This window comes from Chiloscyllium punctatum, chromosome 40 (assembly GCF_047496795.1).
Source record: "Chiloscyllium punctatum isolate Juve2018m chromosome 40, sChiPun1.3, whole genome shotgun sequence".
Taxonomy (NCBI): Eukaryota; Metazoa; Chordata; class Chondrichthyes; order Orectolobiformes; family Hemiscylliidae; genus Chiloscyllium; species Chiloscyllium punctatum.
In genome coordinates, this window is record NC_092778.1 from 21,708,846 (window position 1) to 21,733,770 (window position 24,925).

Sequence of the window (24,925 nt, forward strand, 5' to 3'; positions counted from 1 at the left end):
CCGGAAGCGGAAACCACCCTCCAAGCCCGCCCCCCAGCCGCTCGGGAGCGTGTGCCCGCGGTTTGGGTTCCGGGGCCGGATGGTTCCCAACTCCAGGATCTCCTCCATCTCAAGGTCGAGTCAAATATAACATTGAGATAGATGTTCATGCTCTTGTTTCATGGTGCAGCCGTGTCCACGGTGTTTGGGGGCTTTACTGGGATGTTGTTGATGTCCAGAGCTTACATATTGGCAACTGGATTAAGTTTTCATCTTTCAAAACAAAACAACTTTGCACATTGTTGGGCTGGTTCAGTCTTGTCTTGGAGTACTCTGCAGCACAAGTGTTGGACATTACCACAATCCACAACCTTTCTTACGGTCAGTGCAATCGGCCTCATTGATGGAAAGTGAGGTGAATTTGCTGATCACTCTGGTGTAAGAAGAAACGTTAGCACTGAGTTAATTTTTAAAAAAATATATTGTACATTGTCAGTGCCAAGGAAGTTAGGAAGGATATGGTTCTTTGATTTGTGAAAGAATTGAATTACATTATGTAAAAATACTTGAAGGTTTTATCCAGAAAGCTTGACTGTGTAGATGTTCTGATTCACAGAATAGTTTATTTCCCAAGCTTTCCTCCATACCCCGACATGCATTCTGCCAGGGGTGGTGGTGGAGGCAAATACAATAGGAGCATTTAAAGGGTTTTTAGATAAGCACATGAATAAACAAGGAATGGAGGGATATGGACTGTAGGCAGGCAGGTGGGATTAGTTTAACTTGCCGTCCCATTCGGCACAACATCGTGGGTCCCATTCCTGTGCTGTATGTTCTATATCTCCTGTTGCTCCTCCATCCCACCCATATTACCACATCCCCCCTCCATGCCCTATCATATCTCCCATGTACGCTGCGTACTCTTCTGAGATTGAGCACCAAACTATTTAGCCATTGGCAAGGCTGACAAGTCTTTAAAATACTAATGAGATTAACATAGCATGGAAACTTTGAAAATCTATTGTCATAGAGTCATAGATTCAGGATAGTCAACATGGCTTTGTGCGTGGGAAATCATGTCTCACAAACATGATTGAGTTTTTTGAAGAAGTAACAAAGAAGATTGATGACAGCAGAGTGGTAGATGTGATCTCTATGGACTTCAGTAAGGCGTTCGACAAAGTTCCCCAAGGGAGACTGATTAGCAAGATTAGATCTCATGGAATACAAGGAGAACTAGCCATTTGGATACAGAACTGGTGGTGGTGGAGGGTTGTTTTTCAGACTGGAGGCCTGTGACCAGTGGAGTGCCACAAGGATCAGTGCTGAGCCCTCTACGTTTTGTCATTTACAGAAATGATTTGGATGCGAGCATAAGAGGTGCAGTTAGTACGTTTGCAGATGACGCCAAAATTGGAGGTGTAGTGGACAGCGAAGAACATAGAACATAGAACATAGAAGAATACAGCGCAGTACAGGCCCTTCGGCCCTCGATGTTGCGCCGATCAAAGCCCACCTAACCTACACTAACCCACTATCCTCCATATACCTATCCAATGCTAAGAGGGTTACCTCAGATTACAACAGGATCTGGATCAGATGGGCCAATGGGCTGAGAAGTGGCAGATGGAGTTTAATTCAGATAAATGCGAGGTGCTGCATTTTGGGAAAGCAAATCTTAGGAAGACTTATACACTTAATGGTAAAGTCCTAGGGAGTGTTGCTGAACAAAGAGACCTTGGAGTGCAGAAAAGAATTGAATTCACAGAATGGTTACAGCACAGAATGAGGACATGTCTTTGCAGTTTCCTAGTGCTACTCCCTTATTTTTTCTTCATAACTCTGCATATTCCGTTTTTTTGTTCCAGACAAGAATCCAATCCCCACTTAAATTCATTTAAAGATTCACTGAGGATGACTGAAGACATTAAAAAGGAACTGACTCCTGCCAACATTAAGGAGGAAGAAAATTTTGCAGTAGATAATCAGGAAAAAGCTGCAGAAGAGGAGGAAGAGTTATCACATGCAGAAATCCTGGACCTATTTCAGGAAGGTCTGGCCATGATCGTCCAGGATCCATTGTTGTGTGATCTTCCAGTTCAGGTTTGCAGTTCATTTTATACCTACATAGTAACTAATAAATATCAGTGATTATGTTTGATATATATAGGTAAAAACAAGGACTGCAGATGCTGGAAACCAGATTCTAGATTAGAGTGGTGCTGGAAAAGCACAGAGGTCAGGCAGCATCCAAGAGCAGGGAAATTGACGTTTCGGGCAAAAGCCCTTCATCAGGAGCCCTTTTCCCAATGAAGGGCTTTTTCCCGAAATGTCGATTTTCCTGTTCCTCGGATGCTGCCTGAACTGCTGTGCTTTTCTAGCACCACTCTAATCTAGACAATGGAAATCTTATTCTGGCCTTTTTTTTGTATTCATATATGGGATGTAGCTTCGCTAACTATGGCAACATTTATTACCCATTCCTAATTGCCCAGAGGGCAGTTAATAGTCAACCACATCACTGTGGATCTGCAATCTCACATAGGCCAGACCATGTAACATAGAGTCATAGATTTGAACAGCATGGAAACAGACCCCTTGGTCTAACTTGTCCATGCTGACCAGATATCCTAAATTAATCTAATCCCATTTGCCAGCATTTGGTCCATATCCCTAAACCCTTCCTATTCATGGACCCATCCAGATGCCTTTGTAGTTATACCAGTCTCCTCCATCTCCTCTGGCAACTCATTCCGTATACGCACTGCTCTCTGCATGGAAAAGTCACCCCTTAGGTCCATTTTATATCTTTCCCCTCTCACCCTAAATCTATGCCTTCTAGTTTTGGACTTCCCTACCTGAGAAAAAGACCTTGCCTATTTATCCTATCCATGCCCCTCGTGATTTTATAAATCTCTATACAGTCACCCCCCAGCCTCCGATTCTCCAGGGAAAACAGCCCCAACCTATTAAGCCTCTCCCTATAGCTCAGACCCTCCAATTCCACCAACACCCTTGTAAATCTTCTCTACTCCTTTTCAAGTTTAACACTATCTTTCTTAAAGTAGGGAGACCAAAATTGAACGCACAGATTTCCTTCCCTAAAGGACATTAACTATTCTGGTGGGATTTCACATTTGACAGATTACAAGATTTTCACTCAGCCAGCTTCTTAATCCAGATTTTCTATTTAATTCAAGTTTCATAATTTGACATGGTGGGATTTGAATCCATGTTCCCAGAGCATTAGTCCACATGTTCTGAATTGCTAGTCCAGTGATATCACCACTGCTTCACTGTGTCCCCAAACATAAAGAATTACAGTGCAGTAGCTTTGTGCCCATAGTCTTTGTTAAGGAGATAAACTTCTGAGTATGATCTGGCCAGAGTAGTTTTAGTTACATAGCAGCCTTCAATAGGACAAGTAATCATGTTATGTTTGAAAGGTATGAGAGCAGAAACTGTAATAAAATTCATATATGGTTCTTAAAAGGTAAATTTGACATGAGTTAAGATTTTTTTCTTTATAAATACAACCATATAAATGATATAAATACTCATGGAATCCCAATGAGTCCATACTGACCCTTCGAAGCACATCCCACCCACATTCACTCCCTACCCAATCCTTGTAACCCTGCATTTCCCATGGCTAACTCACCTAGCCTGCACATCTTTGGACTGTGATAAGAAACCGGAGTACTCGGAGGAAACCCACGCAGTCATGGAGTGAACATGCAAACTCCACACAATCACCTGAGGCTGGAATCAAATCTGGGTCCCTGGCACTGTGAGGTAGCCATGCTAACCTCTGAGCCACTGTGCTGCCAAATGGATTAATAATGAACTAAGTCAATAAAGTGGAACTTTTATAACAATTAGCGTTGAGTAAATCTCCAAAATATGTAATTAAAATCGGGACAGTATAAAGCCTGCCAGGTCAAACACAGGAATCAACTTTGCTGTCACTTTTCTAACTTTCTTTCGAATTGCACTTTTTATCAAAGCAGAAAGCATTGTTCAATTTTCATTTGAATTCAAAGTGAAGTTTTTCTTCATATTTCTGTAATCCAGATTTATTAAGCTCCTATGCTTCTGAAGATTTTTCCATTTTGTTCCAATAATAAGTTGCATCAGCATTTGGAGGGGAGAAATAAAATCAACAATGATCAGAAGAGATTTGAGTTTTAGACTCTAAAAGGAAGGTGGCTAAATGGACCTGATTAAGTTAAAAACCAAACAACACCAAGGTATAGTCCAACTTGAAGCACTAGCATTTGGACCACTGCTCCTTCATCAGGTAGCCCTGTCCACCCCAGTCTGGCTCCTCCACATCAGGACCTGATTAAAGAATAGAACATAGTAATCATCAGATAATGAATGCAAAAGTATGATGCTATTCAAAATACATTTTGAGGCTATTTGAGACAGTTTATTTGTTTCAGGATTGACCTTCAAAGTGTCAATGAACTTTTCTACTCCATTGCTTTTCAGAAGATGGTTTAAGTTTTATAAATATGGTGATACATTGATGCATTGTATTAATTAATGGTGATTTGTGAATATCATTAAGTTATCAATATTTATAGTCACTTTAAATTGCAATGGACTGACTCCGTCTGCATTATCCTTACATCTGATTTTAGATATAATTTTAAGTTTCTTGAAGAGGTAACAGAAAGGGTAGATGAGTGTAGTGCTGTATACAGACCTCAGAAGTGTTTGATTATTGTGCCATTCAACAGACTTGTGAGAAAGGTTATAGCTCATGGAATGAAAGAGTCATGAATATAAAATTGGTTGCAGTGATAGGAAACAGTAACAGTCAATGAAACTTTCGGGCTACAGGAAGGCTACTAGTGGAGCCCTCCAGGGGTCACGATTGTGACCTTTGCCTTTCCTGATATCAGTTAACGATCTGGACCTTGGTGTGCAGGGGATAATTTCAAAGTTGGCAAGTAACATGAAACTTGGAAGAAATGTGAACTGGGAGCAAGACAGTGTAGAACGCCAAAAGCACAAAGACAAGTTGGTGAAGTGGGCAGATGAAGTGTGCCGTAATTCACTTTGGTCGGAAGGACATTGAAAGATAATATAAAACAGGAAGTACAATTCCAAAGGGGGTTCAGGAGCAGAGGGACCTGGGTGTATGTGTGCACAGATCACTGAAAGTGGCAGGAGAGGTGGAGAGAGCAGCTAATAAAGCAAGCAGTGTTCACGGCTTGATTATTAAGGACATAGAATACAGCAGTAAGGAGATTATGTTAAACGTATGTAAAAGACTCATTAGACTCCAGCTGGAGTATTGTGTACAGTTCTGGGTGCCACGTTGTGAATGCAGTGGAGAGAGTGTAGAAACCAGGATGGTTCCAGGGACAGACGGACATGTACGCATGCACATGTGTGCACACACACACACAGTGGTGGTGGCCAGTTCTGTTTGCGCATTCGAGAGGCCACTGCTGATTATTTAAATAAAAACAAGGTGATGTGGGGAAAAGACTAAAGCAAGATGCTCATTTGGAGAACTGGTACACACACCATGGGCTATATGGCCTCCTTCTGTGCCATAAGAATTCTGTCATGAATATCATATGACTTGCTTAATTTGACCTACTTAATTGGACTTGCTCAACTTGATAAGTAAAACATGTCCCCATATCACTGTGCTTCCTGACTTGATTTTAAATGACATAATTTCTAATTTCCTCCAGTATTTCTGTCCCAAAAAAATCTTTGCAACTGTGTTTTAAAAATGTCAATGCTCTCACAGCATTTCAGAAGCCTCCATGTCTATATCCCCAAAGCCTTTTTATCACTTGCACGTTTCAGGCAGTAAAGAGAAAGAAAAGCTTTCTAATGAACTCATGAGCTTGCTAATGAACCCTATTCAGGCCATTCGGCCAATTGAGACAACACTGACCCCCCAAAGAACATTTGCACTCAGACCCAAGCCCCTACCCTATCCCTACATTTCCCATGGCTAACCCACCAGCCTGCACATCCCTGAACACTATAGGCAATTTAGCATGGCCACTCCACCAAATCTGCATATCTTTGGACTGTGGGAGGAAACCGGAGCACCCAGAAGAAACCCACACAGACACAGGGAGAATGTGCAAACTCCACACAGACAGTTGCCTGAGGGTGGAATTGAACCAAGTCCTTGGCATTGTGCGGCAGCAGTGCTAACCACTGAGCAACCGTGCCACCCTAATTGGCTGTGAAATGTTGGCTGAAACATTTGACCTGGTTGTTTTACATTGTGTGAGGAATGCCACCAATACCGTCATTTGTTTAATCTCGATTACTGATCTTCCTCCACCACGTTGCTGAATGTGCTTTGCTTTTGAAATATTGATATTAAAGGTGACATTAACTCCCAAATCCTTTCTATCGACCAACAGCTCAAAAGGTGCCACACTTCAATGGTGCGGCTATAAGTGGAGCTTTATCAGTGCCTGCTGACTTGGATTTTTATTTTATCATTTAGGTTACTTTGGAAGAGATAAATTCTCAGGTCGCTCTGGAGTATGGTCAAGCAATGACTGTCAAAGTAAAGAAAGGAGATGGTGAAATTATGCGTGAGTGCCATTTTCATCATTTTAGCTGAAACTGCCCCTGCTACATACATTGCACCCTGATTATGAAATGTATGGTCCTCACTCATTCAGCATGGCTACCTGTTTTAAATCACGAACATCTTAAATCCTTCCCATTCAGGCCGTTTGAAAATAGGGGCGAGATATTTGGAGATCCTCTAAAGTAGGGCAGTTGAAGTCAGGACAGGCTTTCAGCCAACACCACTTTTGTCAATCGGGGAAAGGGAAGGGGACTTGGAATGACAGGGCAGGAAGCCCAAATTCAGCAGGGCCATTTGATAAGCCACTAAGTTTAAGCAGACCCAAATTTTGCCGAACCAGGGCCACTACTGTGGGAGTCAGGAATTTAAGGAGAAGATGAGATGGTCGGATGAAGTCTCTTTAAGTGCCTCTATATAGTGTTACTTAAATCCTCAGGGCCTTTTTTTAAAAAAATGAATTAATGAGTTTAGGCTGCTGCTACTTAATTAAAGTTTCAGAAAAGCACATGCTGCTAGACTTCTTTGATCAGTTGATGTGTATAAAATGTAGCATTACCTCTGTTATGCAGTTTCAGTTGAGTTCATTAGTGAAATTACACCACTATTGCTGCAGCTATGCCCATTATGAATGCTTGGCTGTGTAGAAAAAGATCCAAAAATGCAGAGCTCACCTGGGGGTAGATGTGTTCACTTTTGTTGAGTTTTAGGAATATATTAAATGATTAACTATCGTTTAATATTATCACTGAACGGAAATGTATTTGCTTTTGTAACAGTTTGATTGCTCGAAGTGATTTAAAATAATTGAATGCATTTCACGAATGAGTTTTTTTTCTGTCTCAGGTATGCATAAGTGAGAAGTTTATTCGATTGTTAGAAGCTTTTTAAAATAATTATATGGATCCTGATAGTTGGGATATGATGAGTGGGTATGGTGTGGGTGGACAGGGCATTGGAGCTTAGGGGGTATGGTGGGGGGGGGGGGAGTGGGGGGGAGTGGGGGGAGTGGGAGGGGGGGTGGGGGGAGTGGGGGGAGTGGGAGGGGAGTGGGGGGAGTTGGGGGGGCGGGGGGAAGCTAAGGCCTGGAAGTCCTAACAGCTTTTCAATTAACTGGGATGAATTCCCAGAAAACTGAGGTGGGCCTTCTAACCAGCCTGCCTCAACCCTTGGCTGTTTCCAAGACTGCTCTGATCCATTTAAAGCAATGCGTCCCAGTATTTCTGTCTCTGTGATCCCTTTTTCAAGGCTTGTAAGTTATTGTGGCCCTTCTGAGAAACATAGCGGGGTTGTAGGAGAGCCCATGAAAGCAGGGGATAGAGCTACAAGGTGGCTGTTGCTGTCTCTGAGTTCATTTGGGCCCCTGAACTTCACTTTGGGAAGCCCAGGCTTAAGAGCCCAGTCCCAGTCCCATCTCCTCAAACTGAAAACCGCATGTGACCGGGATATATATGTTGAAGCGAATTGCGTTATGTTGAGCTCCCCAAAAATCCAGCCCTATGATTCTGGTCATTAACGAAACCCTGGCACCTCACTAGACCTATCAGCGAAGGAGAGAAAGTTCCTTCCACAGCGGTTACCATGAAATTACCTGATTATTGTAAAACCTGAGCTAGTTTCCTAATGTTCTTTTGAGGAAGAAAAATAGCCAATGTTACCAAATTTATTTATCTTTCTCTTTTATACCCAGCAGTGCTTTTCCACACAAATGAATGTTTTTTTCAGCTACTGAGTACCATCAGTAAATCACTCATGTTCTCTGATTGAATAATGTATATGCAAAACCCATAAAGGGAGGCACGGTGGCTCAGTGGTTAGCACTGGTGTCTCTCAGCGCCAAGGACCCGGGTTCCATTCCAGTTTCGGGTGACTGTCTGTGCTGAGGTTGCACATTCTCCCCTTGTCTGTGTGGGTTTCCTCCCACAATTCAAAGATGTGCAGGTCAGGTGGATTGGCCATGCTAAGTTGCCCCATAGTGTCAGATGCATTAGTCAGAGGGAAATGGGTATGGGTGGGTTACTCTTCGGAGGGTCGGTGTGGACTGGTGGGGCCGAACGGCCTGTTTCCACATTGTGGGGAATCTCCTCTAAAAGGGCGATGCAGACCCCCAAGGGCAAGGGTGTGTAGGGAGGGGCTAAATCAAAATGGAGTTGGGGGAAAGGTACAGCACTCCTCCCCGCAATGCCCATCTCTCTCTAAAGGCTTCAGGAGTATTGGTGGCTACTGTGTGCTCCTTCTCCCAGGGCACTCAGGCAACACCATCACCACAGAAGATAGGTGCCTTACCAAACCTAATCTCTATGTTATCAATTATATATTCATTGCATTTATTTATATACAAGTGTTGGGCATTAACTGGTGATTATCTTAAATCAATAAATCAATTCAGCCTGAAACTGTGGTTGTAGGGTTAGAATACACTAAAATAACTGTATTTAAACAGAATTCAAATCCACTTTATTTTAGTTCGTCACACTCCATAAAACTGTCCCTCCGCAGATTACTAGCTCCCCATATTCATACAACTGATTCAAGCCCCAGTGAATCTTCATTACTATATCAATCACCAATTTCCTCATTCCATTAGGCATTCTATTAGGCATGACTCTAAATAAATATACTCATGAGCATATAATTGTGAAGAGTTCCCCTTTGCCTGATTGCCTTTACCCACATGAGACTGCTTTGCCGTTCACTGATCTATTATCCCTATATTCTTGCTTACCTCTATAACCTTTCACCCCCTTGCTTATCAAGGACATATCTGCTGCTGTCTTTAAGAAGAGTCAAAGACGCTGCTTGCATCGCCTTCTGAGGAAGGCAGCTCCAAAAAGTCTCAATTGTCTGACCAAGTCTCTGTCTTACACAGGTGGCCCTTTATTTTGAAACAGTGGAAGTGTGTAAAAATGGACTCCAGCCCTATCTTTCACCAACTACCCATCTAGGTTTGTCCAATACATTCGCAGCAGTTGTATGACCCTTTGATCTTTTACCTGTAAACTCTGTGTCTAATATATCCTCCGTCACTAGCACTTGAAGAAAGAGCTGACCTCCGAAAACCTGTGTTTTCAAATAAACCTGTTGGACTATATCTCGGTGTCGGGTGATTTTCAACTCTTTGGAGTATAGGAATTAAAACTTAATATTTTTTCCCACCTCCCTCTTCTTCTGTGCCTCTGATAATAAAAAAAGGAGCCCAGTTTGTGCTGAGTGCCAGTATGGACTCACAACAATGCAGTTTGACTGAACTCTCCTCTGAAACAACACAAAAATTGAATTTATTGTCACATGTGCCGAGGCACAGTGAAAGGTTTTGTCTTGTGAGCAATACAGGCAGATAACAGAGTTAAGTAACATAGATAGTAAATAATAGGTAAACAGCGGCAAAAACAAAAACACAGGTACAGGCGAATGTTAAGAGTTTGCGAGTCCATTCTAACAACAGTGGGGTAGAAACTGTTACAAAACCAGCTGGTGCATGTGTTCAGGCTTCTGTACCTTCTCCCCGATGGTAGAGGTAACCGTCTCCGATCTTGAATGGTACGGTTGCCATACCAGGTAGTGATACAAGACACCAAAGGGATAGGAAAATAAATGAATAAAAATAAAAAGGCTAATTTCTATTTGCTGATTCATCCTGAACTCCAGCCGTCCCTCTGCGCAAAAAAAAGGAGAGATGGAAGGAGTTACTTGTTGTGAAGTCTGCCTGACTGAAGTTTTGTCAGTAGCTATACCTGAGCAGAGCATATTGGAGCTTGTCAACATTAACCTATTTTGTAAAATTACCACCTGGTGACCATGTCGCCCCATGGACAGGTACAAACCTGAGTGAGTTCTGTCGCGGCAAGATACAGTCTCGTGCAGCTCCATCATTCATGCTCTCTCTCTTCCCAGCTGTTGTTGTAATTCAAAATGACACGGTACTTGATCTGAAAAAAGCCATTCAGAGATATGTGCAACTAAAGCAAGAGCGGGAAGGAGGAACACAGTACATCAGTTGGTAAGTTATGTTTGATATTCATTCTGTCAATTTATTCAGGTAACACAGCTGTCCAGATCATGGAGGACAGATTGAAGTGATAATCCTTTAAGCTGAGGCTGAAGTTTTCAGTGTTTGTTGTTTAATTATTACCAAGCTAATTTGCCTAAAATTGACAAAATGCAAAATATATCACATTTCATTAAATGGTATTAGAAGAAAATGACTGAACTGTAGCATTATTTAATGGTTCTGTCTTGGGGACCTGAAGGGATAGAGTTTTTATTCTGATACAATTCATGATCTGGGTACCAATTATAACTAAAGTAATGCTCATTTTGAATAGTTTTCTCTCTCAAATTTCCACTTGGATATATGCCAATTGCCAAAATTAATGCTGAGTTTTTTTTTTCCAGCAGTTTTTATTTTGTGTTTCTGAAAATTCTCGCATCCAAAGTTCTTTGGGTTTTTTTGCCAAATTTAATGTCCGTTATAAACAAGGACAATCTGGCAACATTTTAAAGCAAATGTCCCATGATCTATCTAAAAGTGATAATTTGTTGCAGTTTGATTAATATAGGTTTTTCATGAAAAGTAAGTTTACAAGTCTTAGTCTACCACCAATAAGAAACCCCACAGTATCTTTAAAAAAAGCTAAACAAAACCATTTGTTGGCTTATTGATATATATTCGTTTGTTAGTAAATTAAAATAAAAATCCAAAGGTTTACAAGGATGTTGCCAGGGCTGGAAGGTTTGAGCTATAGGGACAGGCTGAACAGGCTGGGACTGTTTTTCCCTGGAGCGCGGAGGCTGAGGGGTGACCTTATAGAAGTTTATAAAATCAGGAAAGGTACGGATAAGGTCTTTTTCACAGCGTAAGTTTAAGGTGAGAAGGGAAACATTTAAAAGGATCGTAAGGGGCAACCTTTCCATGTGTGTATGGAATGAGCTGGCAGAGGAAGTGGTTGAGGCTGATAAAAGGCATCTGGATGGGTATATGAATAGGAAGGGTTTAAAGAGATATGGGCCAAATGCTGGCAAATGTGACTAGATTAATTTAGGATATCTGGTCGGTGCAGACAGTTTGGGCCACTAGGTCTGTTTCCGTGCTGTACATCTCTATGACTCTGTCCACAAGCTTTCAAACTCTAACTATCGGCATACGTCAGCATTGGAAGTTTTTGCGTCGGCTCAAAGGCCTGAAAATGGTCGTAATTGACAGAAGCTGTCTGAAAGTGATCCTTTGGAACATGGAGGCTGGTGAAGTGGATGGCGAGGACAAGGAAACCTGATTGTGGGGGTGGAGGGGAAAGCCATGTACACAGTCACAGGCACTGTCAGTTGCTTTGGCAAGGGGAGGGGGAGTTTTCTGTTGCATTGGAGGAAAGGCTTGAGAGCAGCACTAGAATGGAAGGTGGTGATTTGAAATATAGTTTCTAGAAATCTTGCACTCTGTTTTCAGTTAGATTCCTGTTGCAACGCATGAGATTTTCTAGAGCTGCTTTTCCAGAATTTATGTTTTTTCATTAATATTGGTCCAAAAAAATCTCAAGAAATGGCCTGACAGCATTTTGTTTAAAGAGGTATCCACTCCGTACAGCAGATTCTTGGCCTCGGAAGGAATTAAGGGCTACGGGGGGAGTGGAATTGAAACACCCGTCAGCCATGATTAAATGGCAGAGTGGACTGAGAGGGGATCTGATTGAAACGTATAGGCTTATGAAAGGACTGGACACTCTGGCAGGAGGGAACATATTTCCGTTGATGGGGGAGTGCCGAACCAGAGGACACAACTTAAAAATACGGGGTAGACCATTTAGGACAGAGATGAGGAGAAACTACTTCACACAGAGAGTGGTGGCTGTGTGGAATGCTCTGCCCCAGAGGGCAGTGGAGGCCCAGTCTCTGGATTCTTTTAAGAAAGAATTGGATAGAGCTCTTAAAGATAGTGGAGTCAAGGGGTATGGAGATAAGGCTGGAACAGGATACTAATTAGGAATGATCAGCCATGATCATATTGAATGGCGGTGCAGGCTCGAAGGGCAGAATGGCCTACTCCTGCATCTATTGTCTATTGACTCGATGGGCCGAATGGCCTTGCTTCCACTCCTATGTCTTTGAGTTGAAACCAGGTTTGTGGGTTCTGGACTGCGTGCTTGCATGCAAAAGGAGGATTGAGATCGATGAATAGATAGCATCGTAATTAGGTTGCTTATATTTTTCCTTTATTGTTTGGAAAAGAAACAATATAAAAATGGGGATAGTGGCAACATTTTGCTGATATGCTCTCTTGCAATTTATTAATTCTGTATACACACGGGGGCAATTTTATAGAAATGGGGAAAGGTGGATTTACCTGACAGTTGCTATTATTACTGACCAACATCAGTGAAATCTTCTAGTAGTAAATTTGCTGCTACATCAAATTTTATATGAACAGGGACAGTTATGTATTTGCCAGTGAGGTTAAATAATTATTGCACTTCTGCACAAATATGTGCTGCCATTGCAATTTGAATTGACGTTATCCTGTCTAAAGTTGATTTCTTTCATAATGCGGTACAGCTCTGTTTTTGTAGGTAACAGTGCAGCTGCATAGCACCTAACCGTTATACCATGGTAGGATTTTGAGAGTTGTAAGGATGTGATTGATTATATTATCCAGCCTCATTATTAACATATGTTATAAGCATCCTTTATTTTGCTTCACCTTGCTGTTTAACTTTTCGCTATCAGGGGAACTGTGGTTTTGTTTGTTCTGCTTTTCCACATTTTGGGAATGTACCTGGACTCACTCCTGTTGTATTGTGTTATCCCATTGATACCTTAGAATCCAGTTTCCCAGGGCCAGCTCTCTTCTCACCTTGTTGAAATTGGCCCTTTCCAAATAGTTTTTTTTTTTAAGTCTTGATTGCTTTTTATCCTTTGCTGTATCAATTATAAATGCCTGTGATACAATGAATGATGAATAAATGTGAGGTTATCCACTTTGGTACCAAAAACAGGAACCAAGATCATTAGCTGAGTGTTGATCAATTTGGAAGGGGGGAAGGTGCAACGAGCCCTGCGTGTCTTTGTACACTGATCACTGAGAGTAAGCATGCAGGTGCCGCAGGCAGTCAATAAAGCAAATGGTATGTTGGCTTACATAGTAAGAGGATTCAAATACAAGAGCTGCAACTGTATAGAGCCCTGGATAAACCACGCCTGGAGTATTGTGTGCAGGTTTAGGTCTCCTTATCTGAGGAAGGATGTTCTCGCTACAGAGGCAATACCCCAAAGGTTTACCAGACTGGGTCATGAGCTGACAGGACTGGCTGGGATGCTGTTTGGAGAGTCAGTGATGGGTTGATTGGCCTCTATCTGGCTTTTTCTTACCACCTTTCTTCAATAGTGGCACCACCTTAGCCAACCTCCAGTTCTCAGCCATAGAAAGCAGTTAAGGCAAAAACATTGAATACTTTCAAGAAGGGATTAGATATAACCGTAGTGTCATAGAGATATACAGCATGGAAACAGACCCTTCGGTCCAACCCGTCCATGCTGACCAGATATCCCAGCCCAATCTAGTCCCACCTGCCAGCCCCCGGCCCATATCCCTCCAAACCCTTCCTATTCATATACCCATCCAAATGCCTCTTAAATGTTGCAATTGTACCAGCCTTCACCACTTCCTCTGGCAGCTCATTCCATACACTTACCACCCTCTGCGTGAAACAGTTGCCCCGTAGATCTCTTTTATATCTTTCTCCTCTCACCCCAAACTTATGCCCTCTTGTTATGGACTCCCTGACCCCAGGGAAAACACTTTGCCTATTTACCCTATCCATGCCGCTCATAATTTTGTAAACCTCTATAAGGTCACCCCTCAGCCTCCCATGCTCCAGGGAAAGCAGCCCCAGCCTGTTCAGCCTCTCCGTGTAGCTCAAATCCTCCAACCCTGGCAACATCCTTGTAAATCTTTTCTGAGCCCTTTCAAGTTTCACAACATCTTTCCGATAGGAAGGAGACCAGAATTGCCCGCAATATTCCAACAGTGGCCATTCTTATTTTTCTTAGAGCTAAAGGGTATGGGGACAAATCAGGAATAGGATGATCAGACATGATCCTATTGAATGACGTGGACGGGTTGGACCGAAGGGTCTGTTTCCATGCTGTACATCTCTGTGACTCTATAATGACTGGGGGGGGCGGGGGGGTTCGATGGGCTGAATGGCCAATGCCTGCTCCTAATTTGACATCTCAATGTCTTGAGACTGTGAACAACTCCCAGGAATGTTTCCCTATTTCTCTTCCATCACGTGTTTATCTAACTCCGACATTTCTGTTTCTATTTGTAAAGAATTAAATGGGACCAATTCTGTGTGATGTTATGGTGTGAAATACAAGGGTTTCTGCTTGATCCATAGGAAATATATTTGGAGAACCTATCATCTGACGTTTAATGGAGAGAAACTGACTGATGACAAGATGAAACTGAAAGAGTGAGTATTACCAAGTTAACCTTTGGTTTTCCTGTGGAAGGCTTCCTAATTGCCAGAGAGTGGGTTTATATTAGTGTTTCGAGTACATTTCAAAGATGCATACACCTTCTCAAGGGTCATTTTATAAAGAAGAGGAAATATTGTGCAGGAGATGGTGAAAGTATCCGAGGACAGAGAGTCATAGAGCTGTACAGTGTGGAAACAGACCCTTCGGTCTGACTCATCCATGCTGACCAGATGTCCTAAATTAATCCAGTCCCATTTACCAGCACGTTGGTGACAAGAATGCGAAAGGAAATTACTACAGGATGCTGGCAAATCTTAAAAAACAGAAAATGTTGGAAATACTGAACAGATTAGATGGTACTCGAAGAGAGAGAGAGAGAGAGATAAGCAAGAGTTAACATACCACATTATTGATCTTTCCATCAACACTGGGAAATATTAAATGTGTGACCGGTTCTGAGCAAGTACAGAGGGAGTAGAAGGGGAAAGAAACAAAATGGAAGATCTCTGATAAGGTGGAAAGTTTTGGAGATAAAATGACAAAAAAAAGATTGTTCAGAGCAAAAGAAGGTGGTAATGAGAGAAGCGAAGATTGGGTGTCTTGTGTGGGTTCAGATGGCAGCAGCAGATTTATTACCAACCCTTGTTACCTGTAAAAAGCATGGCAGCAGATGTTATGACCTGGAACTGTTGAACCCGTTGTTGACTTTAGAAAACGGTAAAGTGGTTAATCTCCTTGAGCTCCCATTGAGAATGAAAGAATATCGGTTGTAAGATAAATGTTGGACCTTCTTCAACATAGCATAAGAATATAGTGTACTGTCAGCAACATGTTTGGCGGAGGCTAAAAGATGAAGATTGCCTCATTTTGTTTCAAGTATATTCCAAATTGCTGTAGTGTGCTCTCAACGGATAGATATTAGGGTAAGAAAATAATAGAAGCCTCCTTCATAGACTGGGTGAAACTGACCAGATGAGATATAAAGCAATTATAAATGTCAGATCGAATGAAGAGTCATCTGGACTCGAAACGTTAGCTTGCTCTCTCTCCATTGATAATGTCTGACATGCTGTGATTTCCAGCATTTGTTATTTTCAGTACAGAGCCCAGCATCTGCAGTAACTTGCTCCTATAAATGTCTGAGGTATGGGATTGCATCACCCTGCATAGAAATTCCAACAAAGCAGTTTAGATTCAGGTCAGCAAGAATCTCAAGAAGCCCGTGTATGCATAACATTTTTGCTGTAGTTTAACAAGCTGAAACTTCAGGTTCTCTGTTCAGAATATCAGTACATCTCCAACCAGGGCGATCCTACCTTCTGGTGCATTAGTTTATCTGGGAGGGAGTAAAGCAGCCCACAGTAACTGATCTGTTTGTTAGGTCCCATTAATGAGACAAGCTGGCTGGAAGATCATCGGTTATGCTTGATATGCTGCACATCAAGTTGGATTTGGAGACTGTCACTAACTGTTCCTTGCCTCAATTATCAAACATATTATCATGAAAATAACTCAACACGAAACATAAAATACTGGAGATACAAGTTTTGCAATGTCTGTGGAGAAAGGAACAGAGTAACATTTCAAGTCCAATGTGATTTCCTCAGAGTTAAATTGGCTTTATGCATTAACCTATCTCCCTCTCTCTCCATTATGTTGCCAGACTTGCTGAGTCTCTCCAATAGTTTGTTTAATTTCATTTCTCAACCAGTATATACATTTTTTGATTTTATTAAACTCTTCAGAAGCAAGCTTCACTGCTTGCCTTTCGTATTGTTGATTGCAGCTCAAAAAATTGTTTTTCAATGTTAATAGACAACTAACAGTGCCCTTGAGTAACACTAGTTAATATGTAGTGAGACCTAAAGTTGTCTCATAAGCAGATGTTCTCTTGCTACTTATTATGTTTTTTGGAAGGTTTGAAACAAATATAAAGCAAATGCATAAGCATATGTGGTTAAATTGAAGGTTACACTATTATTAATTAACCTCAATGAAATGAATCAAACCTCTTTATTCTGTCTATAATTGTGTTTGGACAGAAGTCCCCAGTATGTATACATGAGGTTTAAGATCAGATTGCCTGTTTTGTTGACTCTGTCAATGCCGGCATTGCTGCAAACACCGATAGGAAGATACAATTTTCCATCTGGTATCTGTGGTTGGCATTCGTAGAATCATAGAGTCCCTAAAGTGTGGAAACAGGCCCTTCAGCCCAACAAGTCCACACTGACCCTCCAAAGAGTATCCCACCCAGACCCATTCCCCTTCCCTATTATCCCATATTTACCCCTGACTAATGCACCTAACCTACACATCCCTGAACACTGTGACAATTTAGCATGGCCAATTCACCTAACCTGTACATCTTTGGACCATGGGAGGAAATTAGATTACCGGAGGAAACCCACACAGACACTGGGAGAATGTACACACTCCACAATCACCCAGTGCGGGAATTGAACCCAGGTCCCTGGCGCTGTGAGACTAACTACTGAGTCATTCTGCCGCCCCCACTCTGTTGGCTAATGCACAAACCCATGTGTTACCCAACACTGAGAGGCAGAACTCGCTGAGCAGGAAATTATTATCTGATTCTAAACTTTAAACTTTTTATTTACAGTTACGGTATAAGGAATCGAGATGAGGTCACCTTCATAAAAAAACTTCGAAAAAAATAAAGGTTGGTACTCTGTCGTAGAGGTGTACAGCACGGAAACAGACCCTTTGGTCCAACTCGTCTATGCCAACTAGATATCCCAACCTAATCTAGTCCCATTTGCCAACACTTGGTCCAGCTCGCTCAACCCTTCCTATTCATATACCCTTCCTAATTAGTAGTTTTGGTCTTAATTTCCCAGTTTTAGTCCAGATGGAAAACTTCACACAAAATGTCTCTGCCTTATCCATGCAAGATTTGGAGATGCCGGTGTTGGACTGGGGTGTACAAAGTTAAAAATCACACAGCACCAGGTTATAGTCCAACAGGTTTAATTGGAAGCACGCTAGCTTTCGGAGCGACGGTCCTTCATCAGGTGATTGTGGAGGGCTCGATCGTAACACAGAATTTATAGCAAAAATTTACAGTGTGATGAAACTGAAACAGATGAAAGGCTTAACAGACAATCAATTTTTCAATGTATAATTTCAGTTACATCACACTGCAAATTTTTGCTATAAATTCCGTGTTACGATCGAGCCCTCCACAATCACCTGATGATGGAGCGTCGCTCCGAAAGCTAGTGTGTTTCCAATTAAACCTGTTGTACTATAACCTGGTGTTGTGTGATTTTTAACTTTATCCATGCAACTTCTCAAGAATTCTTTCTTGTTCAAAACCGATTATTCCATAAGTACACCACATCCCAAGGAATTCAGTTAGTGTTCATAGTGTCTCCATTGGTTGAATTATAATTCAGTACACTATTATATAATCATATTTTTAAACTGGCTGAGTGCCCCCTCATTATTGACTGAGTGAAAAAGATAATTTGACCAACACTCAAGAGCTACCTCAGGAGCTCAGCGAGTTTATCCAGAGCCTGGCAGAAAAATACAGGCCTGTCCCAGGTTCCTGCTTGGATCTCGATCAAGGTGCCAGTAGAATTCCAGCACTTGCTGAGGGTTCTTGTGCATGATCGCTGACTTGTCAAATGTGCTGCCTTTTAAAACACCATCCAGCTCACCGTTAACATAAATGGGTCGGCAAAATGGTATTCACCTTCCTGCAAGTTGGGATTTGATTCGTGACTGAAAAATCAGACTCCTGCTGTTCAGCGCTTGTCTCGGTTTGTCTTGTGACAATAGCCATCTTTTTTTCCATCTGCTTTAGTGTCAAAAAATACCTGATAGTTAAATTTATAAACCTTGACTATAAATGTGACCTGGATGTCTCTGACTGTCCAGTGCTGTTGATAACCTGAAAACGAGGTACGCTTCAAAATGGAGGAAGTGAAACAGATTCACAATTTTAACTTTGTCTCTGAGGGTTGTTTCTAGTTCTGCAGAAATATCTACTAAAATTGCTCGACGTCCAGCTGTGAACTCACTGAAAGTACTGAAAGAAAGATGAATCTTGGCCACATTTCACCTCTTAACTTAACCTGGAAATTGCAAACGTTCCTCAGGCAGTGAATTCTAACTCCTGCTTCTGAAGTCAGTTCAAAATATTTAGAATGATTCAGTTGAAGTTGTACAGGACATTGGTGAGATTTTGTAAATGCTGGATAGTTACTAAAGAATAAGGAAATACTATGTAGAGGAATTCCTATCCTCGAGAATGGTTAGAATGTCAGACTCTCTACCACAGGAATTGGTTGAGGCAAATAGTTTACTGATTGTTTTCAAAAGGAAACTGATAAGGACATGAGAGTAAAAACAATAGAAATAGATTGAAATGAAGACGTCAGGCTGATAGACTCATGTTGAGTATAGTATGAACAGAGTTGAGCTGAATGGCCTGTTTCAGTAAATCTGTGATTTTGCTAGATACATAACATTCTATCAGTTGGAATCGCTATTTCTGACCCAGATCAGACTACAGGTTACTCACTTACCTTCCTGTGATAATACTGGTGCAGAATCGATCATAAGAGTTAACCATACGGGCAGCATCAAAGAGGGTCATCATAAAAACCACATCTTCCTTTTCATGGTGATAGCTGTCATATTTGGTGAGCGAACACACTTTATCGATCCCAAAGCCATGTTGACACCTACTGAGATTATGGCCTTGGAAGAAAGGTGCCAGGTGAGTGAGGAGATACAGGTGCCACCTAGGCAAGGACTGTCAGCTGGGTGAGGGGGTGCAGGTGTCTGTGGGGAAAAGGGGTGTCAGCTGGGTGAGGGGGTGGTATGTGTGTGGGTTTGTGGTGTGGGGTGTGTGTGTGTGTGAGTTTGTGCTGTGTAATGTGTATGGGTGTATTGTGTATGTAGGTGTGTGGGGGGTGGGGTGGGGTAGGTATCAGGTTTATAGTTAGCCAGGAATTAGAGCAGGTTCTAATCCTTTAGCCTGTCCTGGGTAACTGTCCGTGTAACTAAACTGAAATTCTGTGAATCCCCACCCTACCTTAAACTTGGAGAGTTTTCCAGAAGTTTCCAAATGCCAGGTAATTTTCATCAGATGATTCAACATTCTGGGCAATTACCTTGCCAACAATGTGTCGGGACGTCTGAAAGGTTCTTATGTACATCTTTCAGGCTGGGAGAGGTCTCCAATATCCCGAGGTACCCGGATTAACAGCATGTGTTTTCATGGAATCATAAAGTCCCTGCAGTGTGGAACCAGGCCATTCGGCCCATCGAGTCCACACTGAAGAGCATCCCACTCAGACCCATTCCCCTACCATATCCCTGTAACCCTGGATTTCCCATGGCTAACCCACTGAGTCTACATATCCCTGAACATTAGGGGCAATTTCCCATGGCCAATCCACTTAAGGGGCACATCTTTGGACTGTGGGAGGAAAAAGGGAAGACCTGGAGGAAACCCACACAGACACAGGGAGAATGTGCCAAGTCCACACAAACAGTCACCCGAGGATGGAGTTGAACCTTGTACCCTGGTGCTGTGAGGCAGCTGTGCTAACCACTGAGCTACCGTGCTTGAGTATGCATGGTGTGGCATCAAGCTGGTGAAAGATAACTGTGGTAACCCATGTTGTACATTTAGTACTATGATTTTAGTAAGGGATAGTTAAGAATTATCTGCATCTTAAAGGCGTATTTCTTTATGCTTCTTTTCACTGCACCACTATCAATGGGAACTCTGCATACCTTTAAAACTCAGCAGCATTCAGGGGTTAGCTCAATCCTTATTGTCAGGTCTTTACGATTTCATCAGTCATGTTATTTTTGTTTTTTTAATACTACAGTAGGAAAATGTGAACTATTTTCACGTATTTGTTTTTTGGCTTTTTGTTTCTTCCAGATTTGTGTAAATCTTAGCACGTGTCCAAAAGGCAGATTTGTCTTGTAGAGAGATATGTTTTGCTGCCTCTCTACTTCTGAGAAAACTCTTCATCACACCAGAAGACGAAGCACAGGAGTTGTATCAATCATTAGAACTTCAGTGATAAGGAACAAACCATTTTCAGAATTGTCACAAATTGTAATTCAACATACAGTATTCTGTTGGGTTGTATAAAGTGTTTATTGAATGATTAACTCTTATTTTTGCAATCCAGTAAGTTATATTAAAATCCATATGTCATAAGTCTGTTTAAGTACAAAACTAGCATTGTGCAAATGAAAATTATAATAGGATGTATCTAAACATTGGAAGAGCCTTATAAAAGTATTTTCGAATGCTACAGAGCTACTTAAAGTCAGATATTCTTTCAGATTTTTATCTATTAGTATTTACGAAGGTATAGTATTGACAAATAAGATACCACCAGATGATTACTGACTAGTAAGGCTGTTTGATGTATCTTGAATCAGGTATTAACTACTCATCGTGTAAAAGATGATTTCTGGGTCTCAATCCCCCATCTGAATCGACAATGTTCTCTCATACAAGAGTGAGCTTGCTCCGGGGCTCTTGTCAATCGCGCCACAACACAAGTAGCTCACTTCTGCCTTGCTGAGCAGCTGGCTGTTCATAACCTCTACCCAAAATCCTAAACTTTCCTTTCAACACCTGACTCTTCCTGACTGGTGCTCTGGCAAATAAAGTCAGCCAGGTTATCTGAAACTCTGCACAGAAGCTGGCATTCTTGATTTCTGTCTTACTCCCCTGCCCCTCTGCTGGAATCAATCAAACAGGGCTCACAATATATGCAAACACTCGGCTATGATGCCAGAACTCAGGTTCGACTGAGAGAAGTCGACTAATGAGATCATATCTGAGATTCCAGGGTTACTTTGTAAGCCTGCCACCTGTGGAATTCTGTGGACCGGGTAATGCCCGGAATGAAGAGAGCCTTCCTCCCATCTTAACGTGGGAAATTTTCACCACCAAGTTGGCCTCCGTTTTGTAAATGCAATAATTCAGCTACATATAAGTAGCAGTGGAAGTTTTGGATACTGTTCTTAAAAATAAAATCTGTGCATTAAAGTTTTTCTTTTTTCACAACCTTCGTTATACACATTTATTGAAGCACTTTCTTTGTGAGTAATTTTAAAATTAGGAAGTCCTTTTTTTTAATATTGAGTATTATAACTCTGAAGCAGTATTTTACTCCAGCTATGTCTAAGCTATTCTAAGCCCTTATGAAGTGAGCACTTCAGTTGAAACGTACAAAGCGTTTCTTTGTTGACAGTGTAAAAATGGCTGTTGTGTCCGAATGATTGGCTGGATGTTAATTCAAGATCTTCCACACCTCATATCTAACCTCTTTTGTTAAGTTATAGACGGTGGTTTTTTGCCTCCTCGATGTTTTCCATCATCAAAACCATGAGATGAAAAGCTAGTTATGTGTGCCAATGCTCCTGAAATATGGCTCCTCTGGGTCGCCAAGATACAAAATAAATTTAATGTGGGTGCTGGAAATCTGAAATAAAAGCAAAGAACGTTAGAAATGCTGTGAGTCAACATCTGTGGAGGGAGAAATAGTACAGAGTTAGTAGCCAGATGTTTCATGCAGATGTGTGGACTATGCCTTGACTCCAAAGTAACAGACAAGCCTCAGGCCCAGAAGTCATGACTGTCTTTATGTCACATCCTATTTCTGATTGTAGTGGACATGGGGTGAAGTGTGGCGAATGTAGGCAAACCTGAGCTCAGCAGGGTCAGTTGTACTCAGTGCTGAGACTAAGCAGGCGCCATCTTCGCTGAGCAGAGGCCCTTGCCGATAGTGTGGGGGTTATGAACCTTTACTAGTAAATGCTCTGGAAGGGAAGATAAGGTCCTTAGAGCTATGAAGTTATTTACATCTCCATCACCCTAAAAATTGAATTAGCAGCTTGCATGTGTTGGTGAAAGATCTAACAAAAAAAGCAGTCAAGTTAGTTCAAACCCCAACCTAATTTTTTTTAAGAAAGGGAAAAGAATAGGCTGTCTGTGTCTGTGAGAGATTTTAAAAAATCTTCCAGCAGTGACTCTGTTGACATATTCCTAAATGTGATCATTCTATCCTCATTAAGTGGCTGCTTTCCACTTTCAGCCAGCACAGTAAGGGGTTGTCAGTTCCCAGTTTGATTGACAGTTCAAAGAGGATGTTAAAGGATCAGCTGTCTTTTATGTAGTTTAACGAATATAATTTTATTTTTCTAAGGGATTAAGTGTTTGAAAGAATTTAAAATTAGTTATTAGGCTTACATGAAGGAGTTTTTTTATATCGTAATTAAAATCTACAAATCAAGGTAAACTTTATTTTGTCTCTGCACGGCTTCTGAGGTCTGTCTACAGTGGATAGTCAGTGAGTTTACATGGAGGACGTGAGGGCAAAATGTGGATATCATTAAGACGGCATGGTGATAGAAGAGGCCATGGATTGGCAAATTAGAATCAAGGTGGTATGGGAGCTCTGGGGGAGGTTGGATCAATGGATTTGCATGTGTTCACACATATAGGATATGGAGAGAAGGTGCAGAGGAGGGCTATGAGGCCTAATATCTAACAAAGCATCTAAGACAAAGGTCAATAGAACTGAGAAAGAGCCTTTGAAACATAACACTTCTAGCAGCCCTTGTGGCCTTGTCTGCTGTCTGATCTGGGAGTGAAAATCCAGGCCAAAGTTTCCTGTCAATGACCTTTGGTTAGAATTGGTAAATGTTGATAGGCAAGGGCATGTTGCATCCGTAGAATGTCATTAGCTGAAGCCACTGGTTTGCCTTCAGTTTCCAGCAATTTCATCACTGTCAGGATTATTGATTCAACATATGTGTGACAAAGTCTAAGATGTTACCTTAGCAAGGTTGTGTTTATTGCATGTGAGACAATTTTTTTAAAAAAGCATCAGAAAGTCTCTCCCAGATGAATTGAATAACAGGAATTATTGCCAAACTAGAGAGTATAGATTCATGAAGTCACATACAGTCAGCCAGAACATCCCGAATTAATGCGAAATCTGTGAGCCTTACGAACCTTTTAAAGTACCGACTTCAGTGACCAATGAACTCATTTGTTTGGAAGTCCGACCGTGTGATTAACCAAAAGGGATATTAACGAATTGATCACTGAGAACTGAGTGTCAGTGGTGGGGAGAGTGGATGTTTGTGGATGTGGTGCCAATCAAGCGGGCTGCTTTGTCTTGGGTCGTGTCAAGTTTCTTGAGTGTTGTTGGAGCTTCACCCATCGAGACAAATGGGGAATATTCCATCACACTCCTGACTTGTGCCTTATAGATGGTGGACAGGCTTTGGGGAGTCAGGAGGTGAGTTACTCACTGCAGAAGTCTGATTGTTTGACCTGATCCCTTAGCCACTGCTAGTACCATTGGACCAGTTCCATTTCTGGTCAATGGTAATCCCCAGGATGTTGATAGTAGGTGAGTCAGTAATCGTAATGCCATTGAATATAAAGGGCAGGTAGTTAGATTCTCTCTCATTGGAGATGGTCATAGCCTGGCACTTGTGTGTGGTGAATCTGATTTGCATTTCTTATCATTTGTCAGCCCATGCCTAGATATTTTCCAGATCATGTTGCATTTGAACGTGGATTGCCTCAGCATCTGTGGAATGGAATCATTGGCGGACCTCCCCATTTCTGACCTTCTGATAGAGGGAAGGTCATTCGTGAAGCAGCTGAGGATGCTTGGGTGGAGGACACTACCCTGAGGAACCGCTGCAGAGGTGTCCTGGAGCCGAGATGATTGACCTCCAACAACCACAACCATCTTCCTCTGTGCCAATTATGACTCCAACCAGTGGAGATTTTGCCCCGATGCCCATTGATTCCAGTTTTGCTAGGCCTCCTGGATGCCACACTTGGTCATATATGGTTTTGATGTC

The 24,925-nt window shown here is 41.8% G+C and overlaps 1 protein-coding gene across 3 annotated transcripts; it reads left to right on the forward strand.

The window, feature by feature from the left end:
• Positions 1 to 3: 3 nt before the first annotated feature.
• On the forward strand, positions 4 to 22,106 carry snrnp25 (small nuclear ribonucleoprotein 25). 3 transcript variants are annotated; one of them, XM_072559455.1, is made up of 7 exons: positions 4 to 114; positions 1,848 to 2,082; positions 6,473 to 6,563; positions 10,454 to 10,559; positions 14,950 to 15,024; positions 17,655 to 17,714; positions 20,961 to 22,106. In XM_072559455.1, exons 1-6 carry the CDS (start codon positions 80 to 82, stop codon positions 17,710 to 17,712), a joined length of 600 nt encoding a protein of 199 aa, XP_072415556.1. In that variant the 5' UTR covers positions 4 to 79; the 3' UTR covers positions 17,713 to 17,714; positions 20,961 to 22,106. The 3 variants fall into 3 exon arrangements, with proteins under 3 accessions (XP_072415556.1, XP_072415558.1, XP_072415557.1); XM_072559457.1 differs by having other exon boundaries at positions 62 to 394; XM_072559456.1 differs by having other exon boundaries at positions 63 to 360.
• The last annotated feature ends 2,819 nt before the right edge of the window (positions 22,107 to 24,925 follow it).